Source organism: Diadema antillarum, unplaced genomic scaffold (genome assembly GCF_040938485.1).
Source record: "Diadema antillarum isolate AM-2024a unplaced genomic scaffold, OU_Dant_1.0 seq00000593_RagTag, whole genome shotgun sequence".
Classification (NCBI taxonomy): domain Eukaryota; kingdom Metazoa; phylum Echinodermata; class Echinoidea; order Diadematoida; family Diadematidae; genus Diadema; species Diadema antillarum.
In genome coordinates this window covers 70,653-91,861 of record NW_027271524.1, presented here as the reverse complement: position 1 = coordinate 91,861, position 21,209 = coordinate 70,653, and the positions used below count along the sequence as shown (strand labels likewise).

Genomic DNA, 21,209 nt, shown 5'->3' with positions numbered 1-21,209 from the left:
CTGAGGGGCAAAAACAAGTCACATATATAATAAGCGCATAGTTCTAGCGCGCAGTAGGCATACCGCATACCAGCCTGCCTGGCTGGCCGGATAAAATCATACGCGATGATGGGACGTGGGATGTAATGCTTACGTGCTTGCCCATGCATATGGGGGCCTCCATATGCAGTTTTTGCCCCTCAGCAAATTGAGCCATGGCTCGATGACATTGGAACCTCACCTACAGGTAACCAAATAATCTTGCACATGAGGTGGACATGGTAAGATACCAGCCTCTGTGTATTCATCCTGATTAAAATGTGACAATGATGCTGGATGGCATTACAGCACAACCCATTCTACAATTGTGCATTTGCTTTATTGTTGTGATATCATAGCGTAATAATATTTCTGATGTGTCTGACTGCCAAATAAATAAAATAAACAATAGTAATGGTAACAGGCATAACTCACAGACAGAACATCACTACCTACCGCATGAAACAACAGCTGTCGCATGAAACCAACAGCTCTCTGGCCTGCTAGCATATAGATAATGGAGACAATACTGTGGCCATCAACACATTGCTTGCACAGGTGGCTGTGCCCTGTAAGCACTCCAGAGTCCCAAGATGCAAGACGCTCACGCTTTTGTCGTGGCGCCCGTGGAACTGACCGCGGCTGCTCCAGCCTATCTGCTTCGGCTCCGGGACCTTGATCTGCTCTTGGACCGCGACGGCGAACGACTGAATGTTCTGTCCATCGGAAAACACAAATGCCATATTGTAAATCATTAAAGGTTTCAACAGCTTTATATAACTGTAATGAAAAGGAGAAGCTATTGACAAAGATATTTCTGTCAATAATTTCTGTCCACATGTCCACACAGCAGGGAAAAAAAAAATGTATCAAACTTCATATCACATGAGAGCATCTGCTGTTGACATTTTCAGATCAGTGTTTGGTATATTTGTGCTTTAAAAGAGCTGTAAGACACACTTTCTGGAGTGAAATGTTGCCATACATGCAAGCAATCGATGCTATTCTGAAATAAAGTCATGGAGGTTTGGAAGAATGTAGTTGGATTTATTTTGTTTTTGTTTTATGGGGGTGGGGAGGAAGAGGGAGTGTTGTCTCCCCTCGGGGAGCAATATCCCTTTCTGGCGTCAGTTGCAGCATCAGCCAACTTTAATACTCTCTTTGCAATCAGATTATTCTGAATGTGTTCGTGACAAAGAAAAGAATTCTTTAATAAATACATAGTATTTCACTCGATTTGTCAAAATGTTAAAAGCCGAGACTGGTGAATGGAGCTTAGATCAGACATCATGGAACTGGGATTCTATTTCAGCTGCATATATGAATATTGCACTGGTTGTGTCACCTATGGAGGCTGAGGTCTCCTTATTTTCTTCAGCTGGCCATGAACCATGGAGAAAGAGAGAAAGGAGTCACTTTGTGATAGAGGGTATAGGTGAGTCCCAATATAGCGAGGTCCTCAGGACTACACTAGCAATTTTCTTTCGTTATATCAAAATTTTGTTATAGACGAACAATAAAGTACATAAATATAAATAGATGATACTTTGGGGACATGAAACCTTACTTTGTTGTAACAAGAATTTCATTGATAGCCTTGTTTGTTAACGGGAGTGCACTGTACACGCTATCACTTTGAGTGCATTTGGACATAGCCTCCCTGATCTTCACCAAGCACGGGGGTGTCCTGCTGCTTGCCATTTTATCTGCTAATGGCGAGCTGGCAAAGAGAAAACTCACCTGCTGCGTGTCCTCATCCTGTCCCGCGACAGCGACCGAGAACGGGAACGGGATCTCGAGTAGGACTTGTGACGTCTCCTGGACATTGATGCACACATAATGAGAAAGAATATGCCGATTGTAGCTGGTGATAACAGCAGTCCAGCGAAAGACTTTAATAATGAAATAATATCCTCCATACCATGAGCATACAAGCAATCCCCCCCCCCCCATACTTCTCTCTGTTCATCTCTCTGAATATTGTACCACAGCCTTTCTGTAATCTTTTTTCATCGATTGCTCATACATCAAACTGCAATTTTTCCACGGCAAAGGATCTTGAGATAACCCACTTTCAGTAAGACTGACTGTTTCAAAGACACAAAATCAATTCTGCCTTGGAGGACGAGTACACATCCTCCTTATACCTGTAACTGAGCACTGTAGCATAGTGGATAAAACTCCTCACTTTTAATCAGAAGGCACAAGTTTGAATCCAGCCCAGGGCTTACATTCTTGGCTTTTACTCACGAAGTCCCTCTTGACCCATGTGTATAAATGGATACTTGGCAATGCTAGGTAATAATACTGGCAGGGTCCTCACTGAGGAGGCTTCCCTTGATAAAGAAGATCATATTATTATTACTATCATTATTATTATCATTATTGTTATTATTATCATTATCATTATTATTAATATGTCTCTATCATCACAAGATATCTCTTGGAGATAATATCACATCAGGTTCCATCCTGGAACCTTAGACTTCTAGTACTTTTCTGAGGATTCGCGCCATCCCTAGCAGTGCTGCTTTTTGGAGCGTTTGCACTCGGTCGAGCACATTATCATCACCATCATCACCATCATCCATCATCCTTGTCGTGACTTATATGCAAGGCATACCATCAATGATGGAAGTTTCCTTACCTGTCTTTGCTCCTGCTTCGGCTTCTACTCCTCCTGCTCTTCCTGCGGGGGCTGTAGCTGGGAGACCGCTTCCGGCGTGGACTGTACGAAGGGGACCGTCGACGTCGGGGGCTCCTGCTGCGGGAGCGGTAGGAGCGGGAAGACCTGTACGTGCCTCTCTCCTTGCCTCTCATCTGGCTCGGGGCTGTGATGGGTGGGACAGCAAAGGCAACATGATGAGCTCCATCCAATAGATTGTTGCACCACAAAGGGAGGACTTCTATATCTTTTCATCCAACCATCAGCTACATTGTACATGCCACACAAAATATATTCCCCCTAGAAAAACCCCTCATTAGGCAGTCTAGGCTCAAAGTGATGCTCCAGAGCTAAGGTGCTAATAGATACCCAAATTCTTGTTACGCAAAATTGCCTGTAATATTTGTCATTCATGGCAGCAGCTAAAGATGCAACAACCACTTCTTGACTGCAAGCATAAGTGGATGCAAATATTGGAATGTGCTATAATCACTAAACTCTTCATACAACAGGTCACCATTACCTGCACTTCATCAGCTTTATTCTATACTTTCATTTCGAACTTCTACAAATAAGCTAACAGTCCTCTCATATCAATACCCTGGAAGTCAAATAATGTTCAATTCTGACAAGATAAATTCAGTCAATTTCAATTTTACTAAAAATGCTGATTTCACATAAACTGTGCACGAGTAGCACCCCAACTAGAAGGACTTACTCTTCCTGTCTCCTTCAGCATACTGGATCTCCAGTTCCCTGCCGTAGAAGCGGTAGCGTTCCAGAGCATACATGGCATCCTCAGCATCCCGGATGTCGTCAAACGTGGCAATCTTTTCTGGTCAAGGAAGTCTTTTTCAATGCATACCTACGTGTTCACCTCCCAGTATTTAACAGATCTGTACCTTTGCACTACCCTCTGAGAATTAGCTTCTACATTACTGTAACACTGCTGCATTCATACCAATCAATACTGCCTGTGTGACTCTGAAATTCTTTGAGAAACTGTTCCCGTTGTAAAATAGGCTCTCAAGTCCCCGTGGAGAAATATTGTTGTTGTGTCTGATCTACTAAGGAGACAGTATATCAGACTAAATTCAATACATATTCTACCACACACAAATATAGCAGCTATCCAGATATTCAAAGTGATACATCCAATTTCAAATCAAACTTAAATACATTTACATTAACTGTGTTGCCCTTCAATGTCAAACACATGTTAGTAAAACAGACGAATATCTCTTGAAATGTAGCAAAACAGTACATGTGCAGTTCTGGGAATACCTCACAATTGTAACAAACAAATTTACTAGTCAGGTGGTTCCAGGAAGGCTTGTTTATGACTGTTTTTAATTCTTTTTTATATATATTCTTCTATATTTTTTAGTGAGTCGTTGCGATGGCATTGTGGTTTTGTAGTCGTTAGATAATAATTGAAAGGTAAGGAAACTGGATGCAGAATAGGACTTACAAATTGTATATGTACGAATTAAATTATGTATCAGCCAGCATGATCGACTATTACCTGCCAATATGTAACTACTGTAGTCATCACGTACCAAAGCACAAGGCAATTAATATTCCCAAAATTGCGTCTGTCTGTGATTACATAGTCAGAAACAGATAGAGTGAGAGTGAAAAAGGGGTTAAAAAAAAAAGAGAGAATAGATCGTGCCCTATGCACATACCTTCCCCATAGGATACTCGATCTTGGTCAGACAACTTGCAACTTCTGCTTTGGGGTGTTACTTGTGTTTCACAACAGTGCGCAAACGTACTTGCACCGTAAAACCAAACTACTGCGCCATAAATGGGTGTGTTGCCTTGATACTGAGTGAACGTAGCCCCAGACCTTCCATTTTTTTTGGTCTACCTTGATTCTCTCATTTGGATGTCATCCCCAAACACGCTAGACTCGAGCCAACAGCTGCACACACGCTTGATCTTTAGGTCTTGGCTTGCCTTGGGCTGGCTTGTGCATCAACTTGACTTGACTTGGGCCTTTAAATTCTTTATTGCTGCTTGCTTGACTTGGTTTGCCCTTGGTTTCTACAGCCAAAGCTGTCTTGGTTGTTGAACTATGCCTTGTGAAGCTTGGTAGCTCTTGGTTTAATGCAGCAAGGTAGCTTGTGCCTTGGTAACCCTTCATATCACAGATATAGAGGGTGGACAGATGAAATGGCTTGTAACTTAACATGACATCATACAACATTATAATGGGTTTGTACTGAAAGACATGAACATGCAAATTTTAAAATAGGTCAAACATGAGGAAAGATAATACTTTGAGTTACAGATAAAATGGTACACACACAAAAATAAAATCACTCCACATGTTTTGTTTTGTATTTCTACTCACCCTTTTGAATACTTGTTTGTCCTTTGGTCACCCAAACAATGTAGCTCAATATTCCACAGATTTATGCATCTTTGAATTTTGCAACTCGAACTGATAAGCTATTTTCAGTGGAAGTAGAAAAGAAATACTAATAGTTGGAGTATCCAGTTCAGCTTTAAAGTGCTGTATCATCTATTTTACAATATGCAATAAGGTATTTTCCAAGTTAATCTCTACATCTGTCCACCCCTTCTGAGCGCCTACATTTATGGCAGCATCCATAGACATGAGGGCTGCCAAGCACTCGCTCCTTACCAAGGCAGGCTTGACTTGTGTTGCCATGACAACCAAGAACTTGACTTGAACTTGTAATGGCTTGACTTGTGCTCTAACTGTGACACAGAGCAAAGACAAAAACACAAAATATGTATTAGCTTCACCCGTGCCATACTGTGCAGCCAGTCACCTCACTCTCAATTACTGTACTACTCGGTACTCACCTTCACACCAGTGTCAAGCAGGACATTCTCTGTATCAATATACTTGTCACACAACTGCTTTATAATCTGCAGTACATTTTACTGAAGAGGAACATCATCAAACTACTGATCATACAATGAAATTAGTCCGCAAAGACAATCCCATATGTCGTTAAGTATCTATTCGGGAGAGATCTTTTTTTGTAAACATGAATAAAGGAAGCAATAAGCATTGACCTATGTCATCACCAAATCCTTAAAAAGCTGATGACGAAATAGGGTACTACATTGCTGCCAAGCATCGAGTACCAATGACAGGTTAAAACTGGGGTAGGGCAGCCACAGGACCAACTTCAGGGCAAAATGGAAAGTTCAAAGTCGGTTAGTATCTCACCAAAGTTCACAACTTTGAGGAAATAAAACAAAACGTGCAATAAACACACATTTGCGAATGCAGCCTGAGGATGACCAAACATTTTTAATGACCCATAATTAGTGTATTATGCACAGATCCACATATTTATATGGAAAATGAATGTTGATGAGCTAAAGCATGGTGCCGTGTGCATTTTAAAAGCAAAGCATAAAAATGAAATGGAAGTGTAATAGTAAGAAAAGAATGTGGAGTTTTCCTATCTTATAGCAGTTGTGTAATCCCCTTAAGTTATATGACACACCCCCCCCCCAAAAAAAGAAAGAAACGGAAACAAAATTTATCAAAAAGCTATTCAACAATTACACTACATAAAGTCTTTGAGCAAGTTGTAAGTTAGTGGACCGACCTTACAAATTGACAAATTCCTCAAGTGAACAAACACAATGAAAAAGCAAATGACGAATGAAATTAGAGAAGCCAATGCAACACACAAGGAAACTTTTACTAGTAGGTGATGTACCCCCCCCCCCCCACACCCCTTTACCCAAATCTTGAACACATCAAACCAAACACTTGTGCAAGACAACTCAACTGGAAACAGAAAATAATAAGTTGTAAACAGTAAAATCTTCACATCAGACATGCAAGCTAACTGACCAACAATTTCTCAAGGCACTCATGACATGTTTGTCTCTCGTGCATATCACTGACAACTTGGAATCCAAAACTTTGAATTCACAAAAGTTGCATAAGGGCCAAGGAAACACAAGAGGTTACAATTTTGTATGTTTCAAACAGAAACCTGTATGAGTCAGTCTCAGTAAAGCAGCCAATTTGAATAAACACCTACAGAACCATTACACTACTTTGTGGCCCGTTCCCATTGTTGTGCGATCCGCTACGCACACCACAATTGGGCCATCTTAAAATAGCTGATCGTGTAAGTTTTGTTTATTTGTATCACAATTTGCACAATCAAAATCATTGTCTGCATTGTGGAGTAATCATGGTGATTGTATCAGATCTTATCAGATCTTGAGGTCGGTTGTGGCAGTTGCATTGATCGCGGACAATTTTTGAACCATTCAAAACTTTTCTACGATCAATGCTATTGCCATTCAAACTGAACTCAAGATCATACGATCAACATGATTACTCCACAATTCAGACCACAATTTGAACAGTGGTGCAGATTGTGATAGACATAAATGAAAATTCCACAATCCAACTAATCATGGCGTGCAGAGCATATCGCATGACAGTAGGACTAGGCCTTTTCCAATTTCACACAACTGCAATAAACCATGACAGACGTTTAAAAGGCTGAAAGAACCAGCATGCAGAGATATTGTAACATTTTGACATCACTCAATGCTAGCAGTTCACATAAATTCTTCATCTCTTGGCAGCAGCAATTACCATCCACTAATTTTTAGGAGCTATTGTTATACACTACGTTTTGCACGACGACTTCCATCTTGTCTCTCAATGTTCCCCTGTTTTTGTGTACATTCGTCCATTAAGTGCACCATTTTGTCATTTACTATTTCTCATTTTAATCATGGATTTGCTAATGGAGGATGCTGCACTAAAACCAGGTGTAATAACTACAAAGGGATGCGAGCATTACCAGCTCACTATCTTACAAAGGTAGGGAACCGTGCAACTACTGCTCTTTTAAAGTACCATGGAATATACTTCGGAAAGTAGCAGGCAACCTTTTATCTGACATTGTTGTACTGCCTCTGAAGGTCAAAGAGATGCTACATGTTGGAAAAGGTTTCAATACCACTGGATATTGGTACCTACACAGAGAGGCTGTTTTTGTTTTTAAATCTTCAAGAAACAGTCCCCTTCCCTCCTTCTTTTTTTTTTTTTTTTTTGGGGGGGGGGGGAGGGGGTTCTCTAACACAGCATCTCACCAAGTAGAGATATCAAGGATATTGAATATAGGCAAACCCTCGAGGCTGCCTGGTATAGTAATCCAGAGGGATGTAGACGTCACTAATGGGACCATACTTCCCGAACAGCTGGCGCAGTTCCTCTGTTCTGATTCATCAAGGCAAAGAAAAAGGGGGGAAAGATTCAAGCTCCCGCAACCATAAGCATTTATAAGCAATGGAGAGAATGGAGAGAGTATAAATGTACATGTTCATGCAATGCAAAACTTTGCCAACATTCAGTTAAAGAAGTCGGCTCTGCACACTTTTGAATGAAAGTGAAACTGTATATTTGCTCTGAATTCTGCAACATGTCAAGGAAATAATCAGACAAAGGTATGATAATGACAATACTAACAATAGATAGAAATGGTTCAAATTCATTTTTTATACATGTATTCACACAAAATCAGAAAACATTTCATGTGTCTTTAATACAAAATAAGAAATTCTATTTGCCGATAAAATGAGGAAAAAGCAACAGGGCAGAGAGGATTCATGCAAAACAAACATGATAATCATTTGAATGTAAACTAGGAGGGTCACATGAGAATCTCCAAACAGCCGTAATAATCACAAGACAATGTTGTCACTGGCATATTGCTACATTTTGGCACAAGAAATATCCCTAATTACCAGTAAAACAAGAAATGTCCCTGTGTATTCTAATTTTGCGAATTTTGCCAGAGCCAAGATTCGCGAAATTAAAATGCATGCAAAGGTTCTTGTCCACGCTATACGCACAGAACGCCAGTGGTAGTTCGCAACAATTTTATGCCACAAAAAAGGCTGTCGGCTGCAATGATTTATGAAACTGAAGAGCGATTCTCACAATCTCATGGCACATGAGAGACCATCATTACAGCACAAAAATGAGAACATTGTTAATGATCAGCAGTAAGGTTTTTTTTTAATGTGTGTGTGCATGTGTATGTGTGTGCTACTGAGAGGATTAACAAACAAAAAAAGGAAAAAGGTGTAAATGCACTCTATCAAAATAGAACATTATACTGAAAATGCAGAAATTTTCAAGGTACATTAATTCTCCCATATTTTGTGCTGCTTTTGGCTACTGCGAATTCTAAAACCTGTGAAGATATCTTCACAATTTTCTCTGCACATTGTGAATGGGTTGACAATTGCGCAGCACGAACATGGTTTTTGAGCTGCTCAGCGTGAAAAATAAATCATGCAAAAGTATCGACATTTACAGTATCTAGTTGATGTGCTAACTTGGTTAGGGTGTTTGTCCTAGATCAGATTTACATGCTAAATATCCACATCCATGCTCTTATCTGCACAGAAAATGACACCTGACATTATGATCCTCTTGGATTCTTGATATCTTAAGTTTATTTGACTCAACTTATTTCATTGTACAAAAGGACCAGAAACTTGCATTACTGGTACATGACTAAACCCTGCGAAAAGGAAAATTCATCTCAGTAAAGAATTTTTTTTTTTCATTTGTTTTTAACACAAATGGCAATATCAAAGCAACTGCAACAAGCACTAACTACATTGTATTTGTAATAAAAACATATTTTTGAAATCTAAAAGACTGTTTCTTCTGACTGTGCATTCTGGAACTTGTTTGTAAACATGTTACTTGACAAGTTATTTATTCATTATTTATGGGCGGAATATAAACTTACACCATGTTTCTGCTAAGTCCTAACACACACAATTTCTTACATTGTGTTTAGCTCACCTCGGCCGAGAAATTTTCTGGGTTTGAATTGGCAATCAAAATGTAACTGGTAAATGAATCAAATCAATCACAACACTTCAAGAGTGGTGCAAGACAGGACTGGGCTCTGATAAGATCGCATATCTATTACCGGACGAGCAGAAAATCTTAAATAGTTTGCAAGTACATGATGCAGTCGATTAGTAGCTACACTGTGGCTGTAGCTAAATATAGCTAAATATGTATCAAAGTGCACGCAAATTCTTTTTTCTATAAAAGCCATATCTCAGCCACTTTCGCGCAGTTCCGCATACATCATAACAATATTAACATGTAATAAGTACTGATAAACATTGTAAATTTACCCGTACCATCATGGGCATACAAATGCACGTATGGTACATATGCGCCGCACCAACTCTCACTATCTGAACTACCATAGGATTTTCTAGGAATAAACCAAACTATGGGGTAAGAAGGAAACAGACAGATGTTTTTTATGAGACTTGAAAAGCAAAGAGGAAAGACGTTGAGTAAATGATGTAGAAACCACTGATATTTTGAGAAAATAGAGTTGTCTAAAATGTATGAAAAATGAGGATATTTTGATGGTGATGTTGACATGGCTGTATACACCCACTCAGCTTGGGTCATGGATTCAGTCACAAATATGTGACACGGGATGGCAATCATGCACTTTAGGGACCAACCAAGCATATCATCGGTAACTCAGTCCTCGTAGGCTGAGGTGGTATAGAAATGAACCACCACGCATGGAGCAGATGGTAAGCTTTTGTTGTTACATGGAACGCCAGTTGACAAGTAATTTGCTGCAGTCATTACTTGGCTGTACGTATATCATATCCATTCACATGATTGCATGTACAGCTAGCCATTTACAAAACAGTGACAATCATCAAAGCTACAAATTAGTACAATCGTATCTCGTGTAATAAAGCACTAATGTATAGAAATCTCCTCCTGTGCATGCGCAAGCTCACTCTGAAAATCCCGCATCTTGTATGGCTTGTGCGCTGTCTACACTAGATGCCGCAGGACTGGCGCTTGCACGAAAGGCGCGCACTTGTACAAAAGGCACCCAAAGGTTAGTGGATGGCAGAATTCAAGAAGACAGTGAACTTGTACATTATACCTACACAGTGATGAGTTTGCTAACAAATCCAAATACCCACCTATTTGTACTGTCATGTGGAAAAGTAATTTGGAATATAACCATGCACAAGAGCAGGTTAGTTCTGATTTTATTTTTCTCTTTACGAATATATTTGTAAAATGATGTCAGACTTCAGCTTCATGGGGCTGATTTGTGCATAGAGAGGTGAGAGCTGCAGGAAAAAAGCACCCAAATATCAAGTCAGATCAGGTCAATACATGTAGGTGCAGCAACCCTGCATTGAGCGAACCTGTTGGCACCCGTGTTTCGGTGGGTCACTGCGCACTAGTTGATTAAAACTCAGTTTTTGTCAAAAAGCACAGACAAATATTTTTTCCTTTCATCATGGAAGGTGGACATGTGTGTGTAAAAAAAGAAATCACTGTGCCAACTTGCAACAATTTTTATGTCACATGTAAAATGGATGAGAGGTGAACAGGGGACCTCATGAACATCTCGCCCTGAGGGCCTCATGAGCATGGCCAGGGTACTCATAAGGAGGAAGGGATCCTTATGAGCAGGAGCCCCCCTCATGAGCTGGTTTCCTGACTAGCGCCTGGACGGCTCAAGTGTACTTTTGCACTTCTTCGTCAATTGCTCTCCAAACATGCACAAACTCACTCTAAATATCCAGCAACCATGAAAATTTGCATCTGAGTGACACCAAAGTCCAGAAGAAATTGAATTTTGCCATTCTGACACTTTTAAAACAGGTTTCCCAAACAGGTTTTCAGAAACCTGTTTGTAAAAGCCTTTTGAAGTTGATAAACGCAAAGCTGTTTTGAAACGGCTTTGTAGTATTGTACTGCAGTTACGAACAATGCACGCCTTATATGACCTCATCTCCTCGGGTCGAATTGCTCAATGCAGCTGTGCAGTGACAGGCCAGTTATCGTGTTCGCAAAGAGTTGATAAACGCAACTATTCTAAAGGGCTTTGGAAACGGCTTTGGAAAGGGCTCTGGAAAGGGCTTTCGAAAGCCATTTCAAACAGGGGAAAGTTGATAAACGCAGCCTCATTCACAACAGGAAACTCCCGTAGCCCCCTCCAAAATCCCAAATTTTAACGTCAAAAGTGCAGAATCGGCGCGACTTTCCAAAAGGCCCAGTTTTAAGAGTACCGGGTGCTGAAAAAGCACTAAAAATGTATTATTTTAGTTTGAAAAATATTGCAAAAAAGCTTAAGTGACCGAATACTGGGGATGTTACCCTATGCCTACAATATTCAACAATATGGTATTACAACATGTGGCTTTTCGTTGCGATTCCAAGTGTCATTTTGAACGATGGGTTGTTTACTGAATTGCAAGCATCGCAGTGCACTTGATTACTTCACTATTCCCGCGAAAATTGCATACAAGTCTTCGGGGCGCTGTTACTGGTTACAGCGCCCCGCGCCGGGGTTAACTAGTGCCCATCAATATATGGTGCAGTGCCTTAGCTTATAGAGTCTAGAACTCCAGATCTAGATAAAGATATAGGCCTAATCAAATCCACATGTACCACAGAGTAGAGGCCCCTAAAGTGCATTATTGCCCTCATTTATTCATGGTCATCTCAATGTGTGTGTATCGTGCATGCTTTGTTCATAAAGAAAAACGGGTTACTACCCAGTGTATAACTGAACCAGCGACCCCAACCCGTATAGTATAGAGAGGTGCCCGCACCTCGCCAGGGGCCCGAATACCGCCATCCGGGGCCTGAATACCGCCACCCGCGGGCCCCTTCCTGACCTTAGCGCACAGCTATTCCGCATCATTCGCGTTTGAGGACGATCGATAGCTGCAAATTTCCGGTATCGAACAGTGAACTTGTAGTTCCATTGGAATCTTCAGCATTTTTTCTGTATGTGAGTGGGATTTCATAGAATTTCAGTGATGAAATGTTGATTTACATATGCATAAACATTAACTATGGCGAGGTGCTGGTCATCCAAGTAAATTGGTAATCATGTAGAAATGCACACCTACCGTTCGCTTCGCCGTTTGTCGATCAAATTTTGTGCAGCTATTGGAGATGCTAAATTGAACCATATCAGAGAGTTTTCATGGAATTAGAAAGCCGAAAAGGTAAGAAAAATGAGAAATCGGAGTTGAAAAGTACGTCGGTCGCGAACATAGTCTCCGACGTATTGTGCACCGATTTCGCAGAGAACGATGTCAACTATTATAATCGATTCTGGTAGTCTCTAATTAGCCGCTTACTACAATACTGAACTTGACTTGTGCAATACGTGTAGCTCCTACTTTCTTTTTCATATTTTTTTTATTGTTAGCTCACCTGAGTTGAAGGCTCAAGTGAGCTATTGTGATAGTTCTTTGTTTTCATTGCTACTATCATGATTATCACTATTCCATAATATTATTGATACAGATTATTCATACCAGGATTTAGACATCGATCCTTTCTTTAAAAATTGTGGCAAGTATTGATTTCATCATGACAAAGTTGATAATAATAATTTGAGTAGTGTTGAAGGGAATAGAATGAGGTTGAAGGAAAAGTGGAAGAAAAAGGTTAGGCTATTTAGGAGGGAGAGAGAAAGAGAGAGAAAAGATGAGAAGGAAGTTATATTCAAAGGGGATTTGTTTCTAGTAATCTACATAATTAATTTATAGGCCTAATTTAATAAATTAAAGAGAAAAGTATTACAAAAAGTGTATGTTTACATTGTGGACTTCTCAAGTGCTCATTTTACCTAAAAAGAAACAGAATATTGAAATTAAAATGGTAATGTTTTTAATTGATAAGTTCATCTTAGGGATAGTAGAAAGTAATTGTTTTCATGATAGTATTTATTTTTCCATTTCATTTTTTAAATTATGTATATAAAAACTGCAACCCCAGTATTTGCTTTTGTTTTGTAGTAAAAATCCATTTTATTGTGCAATATTCATGATGGATAATTCCCATTTAATTTGTCATATACCTTTTACTGTTTTGTACGTGATCCGTCCATCATTTAGTCAGCAAAAAATGTTGACAGATATACAGTCACATGCAGGAGAAAATTAACTAAAACGATAAAAAACAGACGCATCAAGATCACTTTCTTTCTTCCACATTTTACTGTCGAGCCGACGTAATTATTGTGGTCAAACACCAAACAAGCGGCTGTATCACAGACTACAACGATCGATTATCGTCGTTATATCGCTCTTCCACATAATCGATCATTCATCATGCTACACGTAACACTGACACAGCCGTCGATCGGCGTACTTTTGAGTCAAAATTAGCTACTTTTCTTCTGTAATTGACTATGAAATTTCATGAAACCGTCAGATAAGGTCCATCTTGACATTTCTGATAGCCACAAGAAGTTTTCATTGACAAATTAAGGAAGGAAATGGTAGGTGTGCATGGTGTGCATTTGTACATGATTAAATTTATACTAACAACATGCTACAGCGCCCCTGCCATCCGCGCCGGGGTTACCCAGTGCAGTGATTCTCTGCATACACAATACACATATGACGCCGCACGGATACACATGGATATAATCAGCAGTCACATTCAACAAGCCAGAACACAAGGCCTACACCAATCCAAAATTATTTTCAATTACACAGGTAAACGATGACTATAAATCGTGAGATTAACACAAATGAACTCTCAGATCTAAATGTGATAGAAGTATTTTACGCACCTCACGCCATCCGGCAAATTCCGGATGTAAAGCGACGTATTTGGGGGGCGACTGCCGTATCGAGAAGACATCTTGGATTTTCGCGCGTGGAACAAGCATGCACAGGTACGCACACACACATGAACCAGCAATGAACGCAGCAAGCGAAGGCGTACGCGTACGCACGTGTTCGCTACCCTAAGTACCCAGACATACGAAGTACGAGTTCAGCTCACCGAACTAAATTTATGTTTTAGTTCGGTGGTTCAGCTCGCCGCAAACAGGGAGGTGACCTTCTCCTTGCCGCAAACCACGTCCGAGATCGTGTGGCCGCAACTGGCTAGCTGGCAGCAGTGGCTGGCAGTAACTCGCCACTACTCGCACACACAGTCCAAAGAGTACGCAACGGGGGGCGTTTTTTTTAGACGGCACAGATTGGGGCATGGCGCGTATTAAACCTATGGGAAACACGTTGGGTTAGGGTTACGGGTTAGGGTAGTCTGGTTTCCAGACCCTTTGCCAACTGGACTCCGCGGCGACGAAGTCGCCGCCCCGCGACGAAGTCGCCGCCTTTGCCGAAGGCGGACTTAAACTATACTAGTTTTCGACGTTGAGGGCGTTAATATCATGGATAGCGAAATAGTATGGGCAGAGGGTCTGGAAGCCAGACTAGGGTTAGGGTTTGATGGTTAGGGTTAGGGCTAGGGTTAGGGTTGGGCTCCCCAATCTGTGCCGTCTAAAAAAACACGCCACCGGGGCATACTATAGTATTCAGTTACAGATTGAGCGTAACTTGCGATCAATCGCGAAGTTGATCGCAACTTATGTTCAATCTTTTTATGAAACAGCTAAGCCCCTGGGGCCCGTTGCATAAAAGTTACAATTATGGTAACTAACACTTTGCCATCCAATGGTAACTACAACGGTAACAATACTCAACAGCCAATCAAAATCAATTCCATGGAAGTTACCATTGGATGGCAAAGTTACCGTAATTGTATAACTTTTATGCATTGGGCCCCAGATCTTGAGATTAAGCGTGGCCCAATCAAGATGATTGTAGAAAATTTTGGACGGCTCAAAATCTTTGCGATTCTAGGGCATATAGGGTGCCTATAGGCCTAATGATCAATCGTGATCATTGATTGTACTGGATCGTAACAAAACACAAAGATCCCATCTACAGTAATCGTGGTGATCGGGATCAACCTTGTTTTCATTTCCCTTTCGCTTATTTTAGACATTTTGTTGCACAACCCTTACGTTTAGTAAAGATCCTATTCCTATAGGGATGGGATCACATTATTGGCATTTACTATAGAAACAACCCCTCCCCTCCTTTCCAAATGGGTAGGCCCTATAACTTTTTAACGACATTATATAGGGCCTAATTATTGAAGACTTTCACATCAGTGGCTCGGGCGAAATGAATACGTAATTCCACGAGGACTTGAGCTCTCGGTATCAGGCGTATTTGATTAGGCCTATCCGTGGGGCTGACGTGTTATGATAATGATTGACATGTATAGACCTATAAATATACACATAATGATAAAGTCTATTATCAAAACATTTTTACCTCTGAAGTTTGAATTTGAAAAAAAAATGCGTTTTCCCCCTTTGATCATAAAATTGTCGTGGAAAATTCAATCGGGATGTAGACATAGGCGGAAAAGTAAAACGAAAACAAAGAGAGAACAAAACAAACTTTTGATGGGAAAAACTCTTCCTGATATCAATTAAGTTGCTTTGTATAACAACGGAAAAACAAAATTAATGGAAATATAGGCATATCAGTGAAAATTTGGGGGAATCGGACACATACAAAAGAAAAAGAGGAGTTGTGAGAGTTTATAGAATTCCGTGTGACATAGATACAAACAGTGTGTGTTCGGCAGCTCTCAACTCGTTTTGTGCATTCTACACTTTCATTAGTTCTCATTTTCTCAAGAGCATTTGGGCACAGCTGTGTGCTATAAGGAGAACAGCAAAACGTCCTATACCGGGGAAAAGACTATAGTCATGAGTGAAAATAATATTCTGTAGGCAGAAAAAGAAAAAAAAAGATAATGAATGAATATACATTCATTATTATGCCCATCATACAGAACCTGTGCATGCGTCGCATGATTATAACGTTCTGTTCTATTTATGGCTGTGGGTGACTCTCCATCTTATAAATACTATAGTATGGTGGGCTGTTTTCTTTCACAAAACTCACTGATAATGTGCTATTTTATCTTTTGCCCTCTTATAGAATTGGATTGATTTGAATTGGATGCGTGCTTCTACATTGTCCATTAGGCCTAGTGTGCTCTTATTTTCTGTTAAAAAACAACAGCAAGAAATCATTTCATGTTTTTCTTTGAGATGCCATGAATAAGATAATGAATGATAATAATATGTCATCCATGAAAGTGGCGTATACGGTGGGTCGAAACATGGGGGAAACCATAAAGTAATTTTGACGGTCTGTAATTGTGCGTGTGTGCGTGAGCAATAATGGGACTACAATAGACATTACGGAATGTGATACATTGAACAACGCAGTCATTGAGGAACATTGTAAGTTTTCCATATGGATTATGGAATGACGGTGTGAAACGATCGACAAATTATATACTGTGCAGCAACATAAGGTGAATGGCATAACAATAAAATGCGAGCGAGCGAAGCGAGCGAGCTTGAAAATTTAGATATTCTACAGTTCCAAAACTGGAGTTTTAATTGTAGCTATAATATATTTCGCTTTGGAAATAAATGGGGGCGCATCGGGCGCAACTGCTGGCAATTATTGGCAGCAACATCAGGAGAATGGCATAACGATTCAATGCGAGCGAGCGAAGCGAGCAAGCTTGAAAATTTTGACATTCTACAGTCCCAAAACTGGGGTTTGTAACTATATCTTTCACTTTGGAAATAACACATGGGGCGGCGCATCGGGCGCAACTGCGGCTGGCAATTATTGGCAGCAACATCAGGAGAATGGCATAACGATTCAATGCGAGCGAGCGAAGCGAGCAAGCTTGAAAATTTTGACATTCTACAGTCCCAAAACTGGGGTTTGTAACTATATCTTTCACTTTGGAAATAACACATGGGGCGGCGCATCGGGCGCAACTGCTGGCAATTACTGGCAGCAACATTAAGAGCATGGCATAACGATTCAATGCGAGCGAGCGAAGCGAGCGAGCTTGAAAATTTTGAAATTCTAGAGTCCAACAACTGCCGTCGTAGCTATGTTTTTCGCTTTAGAAATTAAGGGGGAGGCGCACCGGGCTCAACTGCTGGATGCGAGCGAGCGAAGCGAGCGAGCTTGAAAATTTTGACATTTTACCGTCCAAAAGCTGCCGTTTGTAGCCATATTTTTTCCCTTTTATTCATATATTTTTATATGCATATTTATTTTATTTTCTTTGTTTATTCATTTATTTTTGTTATTATTATTTTATTTTTTTTTTTTTTTGGGGGGGGGGGGGTTTAGGGGGGTAAAAATGCGTTTTGCCCCCCCCCCACTATTTGGATTGGCCGCCCCCCTGCCCCCCCCCCCCCCCCCCCCCCCCCACTTCCGGCGCCTATGCCCTCCAGATCTCGGCCGTTGACCGCGCGATCGCGACGAAAATCGGCATGCACGCTGCATGCGATGTTTCTTTAAGTATTTTTTATGTTATATTTTTATCATATAAACTATTTATGTATTGTATTCTTTTTAATATCTTGTGCGGCACGCCCTATTTCCTTGTTTTTCGACTTTTTGTTGTTATTGTTGTAATTGTTTCTTTGTTTCAGTATAGTTGTATTTCTCCACTTGCATAAAAAAAAGATAAGTATGACAATATCAAACATAAAGATATGAGGCCCTATTATTCACAAGTCATGAAAAAATAAACAAGAGTTCACATTACAAATATATAATCATGTGAAATAAGTGTTGTTGTTTTTTTGTTGTTGTTTAATAAGATTTGTTGCTTGAGCTTATTATAATGCCGGTATAAGTTTGTACTAATGGGTTTGTTTTAAATCTAATATCAAATATAAAATAGTTGTTCAATAATTATTCCTGGGAGATACCCAGAATCTGCTCGCACAAAGGTTTCTCTTTCTCGACTCACGGCGTTGTTCTTCCTTACCTGGCATATTGTCATAGCAAGTGACAATAAAGTTAAGACTCATACGAAAATGGTAAGATCACCAATTCAGAATAAACTTCATGACAGCCAAGTAAATTCCTACAATTATAGAGTTGCTATACCATTAGCGTCTAAGGTATGAATTAGTATCATTTAGCAGTTTGATTTTTATGTTTAAACTCAAATCCTGTCCACAATGATCTTGCCAATATTAAGACATTCATGTAACACGCGTCGCCCGAAACCTCCTCCACGGCGATCTTTTTATAAGAATGAATGTTTATTAATTGTGCTTCCTGAACTATACTTGTATTAAAGTGTGGAACCAAATTGATGATAATTAAGATCAACATTCTGTTAGGTTCAAGGTTTGGAAATCTTGTATTTGCTCCGCATATTGGCAGTACTAGAAATGGTAATGATAATGTCACAATAGAGGAATGCATTAAATGCCAATTGAATTGATTTTAATTAAAAATCCGATTTTCGGGAGCCTCTGCCTTCGTCAGGGATGAAAGTGATTATGAATTCTTTATTCTGAAAATTCATAAGCACTTAGGATTTTGAATTAAAATCAATTCATAAGCACTTTCATCCCTGAATCGAATATACTAGGGGGAGGCCCCAAAAACTTCGGATTTTTAATTAAAATCAAGGCAATTGGCATTTAGTGCATACGAGTCCTATAATGTAACATTAGTAGAGTATAGCCCTATTTAACAATATTTGAAGTATAGGGACCTAGTTATAAGCCAGTCTCAGACATTGATTTTAATAATTATGTATTGGCGAACCTATACATGTAGTCTTGTGTATTCTGTGTGGTGTGGATGTGTGTTCACGTGTGTGTGTGTTTGTATTTGTGTGTTTATGGTCTTTATTGTAGTTAATATTAATAATAAAAGCTTTTGTCATTTGGGGCCTATGTTTTATTGTATTTTGTATAGGGCCCCACTCACATTAATTATCAAGGGACCCTAAAAATCACACTGAGCTTACGTAATTCGTGTATTTTCATGTTGCGTTAATGTATATTATCCCAGATATACGTTTGGTTTTGGTTTGAAATAAATTTGAGTGGGTTATCATACTGAACTGAATTAGGAAAGAAAAGGGTTAACTTGCTTGTATTTTCGTAAGTGGATTTGTAGTCTTTTACGTTCTTACCATGTGAATCATCTACTAAGTAAATGAAACTCATACTTTTTTTTGCATTGCTACAGGATTTGTCTTATTACGTAAATTTTTATACATTTGTTAATATTATGTATGCAATTCTTGTTTGCCTTTGACCAGTGAATACTAAAATAGAAATAAAAGCAAACAAAACCCGTAGATGTCCCTTTAGATGACTGTGTAGAGAGGAGCTTATTCCTATTCGTACATTAACGCTAGAGGGCTCACTCATCCAAGTCGAGTAGAGCTTGTCTGAAGCAAGTCTGAAGTCGATCGAGCACTGCACTCGCCTTTGACAGCCTGCTTCTACTTGGGACACTGCCACGGCTAACCAGGCCAAAAGAGTTAATCAAAGATCCTACAATATACAATACATAATAAATTCTAATGTAGTACTAGTGTAGGCTCTTTGGTTACAGCTGTTCGTACCAGGGAGTAGGAAGACACTCTTTGGGGGTGTTGTTCGTGACGCTAAAACACGCGTTATGAACAAACTACTTTGTTACTTTGTTACTTACTTTATGATTACAATCAAAGACCCTATAGTGGGATCTTTGATATCGATAACAATGCCCAATGAAAGGAATCGATCAAACTACAGTATGAGAACACGCCCATTGTAAACTTTCGCTTGTGACCTACTTCTTTCTCGACATCGCCAATATTTCTGTTACCAAGCAACGTACCTACGCCCCTCCTACCGTTCGTAGCTAGCGAGCTGCGCATCCACGAGCTCTATCTGCGCCAATCAAGATCACAGAAGACCGACAACCAGCAAGTGAACAAGTATCCAGGCAACAACCAACCAGGGCCGCATTTCTTAAAAAGTTGATAGGATAACAACTCTTGCTGGAAAGTCAATTGTCATGGTAACGACAAGAATGCAGATTCCCGATTGGCTGTTGCTATGGGAAGTTTGCCATTCCAGCAAGAGTTGACATCCTATCAACTTTTTATGAAATGGGGCCCAGATTGATTCGTGATTTGGGGGGGGGGGGAGGGGGGGGGGGCGGGGGGAGTGAAACCGTTCCAACATACGAGTATAGGTGCATGGTCCCGGTCTTTTAGTAAAACGAGGATTCCTGTCCTTTTGTTGTACCGATAGATCGAAAGATATGTATAGGTATTAGGTAGGGCCTATAGATCGGAAGAAAGAAAGAAAATATAGGTGAAACACGAATAGCTTGTCTTGAAACGAATTTGCGGAGATTAAAAGCATCCCATCCAAATATGTGTTAAAATTTTCCTTATAGGCCTACATTGTAAATTATATATAGACCCTATATTGTCCATTTACGCACTTTGCACTCGTTGAATACCAGAGAACAAATTTTACGCATATTTTTACACGACAGTAGATAACCTTGAACCTTGATATCGGTTCCCTTCAATATTTCAGATCGTACGTGACGAAAAGTTGAAAGTTGAAAGTTGAAAGTTGAAAGTTGAAAGTTTGAAAGTTGAAAGTTTATTTACTCACAACCCAAACTCTGGGTATCGGAGTCCAATGAAAAACATATAGCACATTATAATATCAATAAATAATAATTTCAAATAACTCTGAAAAGTGTACAAAACAACTATAACAAACAAAAT

At 39.8% G+C, this 21,209-nt stretch overlaps 1 protein-coding gene across 1 annotated transcript; it reads right to left on the bottom strand.

Annotated features, from left to right (window-relative positions):
• Positions 1-480: 480 nt before the first annotated feature.
• Positions 481-14,407, bottom strand: LOC139735715 (serine/arginine-rich splicing factor 12-like). The gene is made up of 6 exons (XM_071646462.1): positions 14,329-14,407; positions 7,821-7,925; positions 3,402-3,505; positions 2,666-2,849; positions 1,759-1,836; positions 481-734 (listed from the first exon to the last, which is right to left on the bottom strand). The coding sequence occupies exons 1-6, from the start codon at positions 14,397-14,399 to the stop codon at positions 671-673; spliced, it is 606 nt and encodes a 201-aa protein (XP_071502563.1). The 5' UTR covers positions 14,400-14,407; the 3' UTR covers positions 481-670.
• Between the last annotated feature and the right edge of the window lie 6,802 nt (positions 14,408-21,209).

Coding starts and splice junctions, on each gene's coding strand:
- LOC139735715 (XM_071646462.1), bottom strand. CDS start 14,399: ATGTCTTCTCGATACGGCAGTCGCCCCCCAAATACGTCGCTTTACATC. Junction 3,506..7,820: donor CGAGGGTTTGCCTATATTCA/ATATCCTTGATA, acceptor AAAGATTGCCAC/GTTTGACGACATCCGGGATG. Junction 2,850..3,401: donor TGCTGAAGGAGACAGGAAGA/GTAAGTCCTTCT, acceptor CACCCATCACAG/CCCCGAGCCAGATGAGAGGC.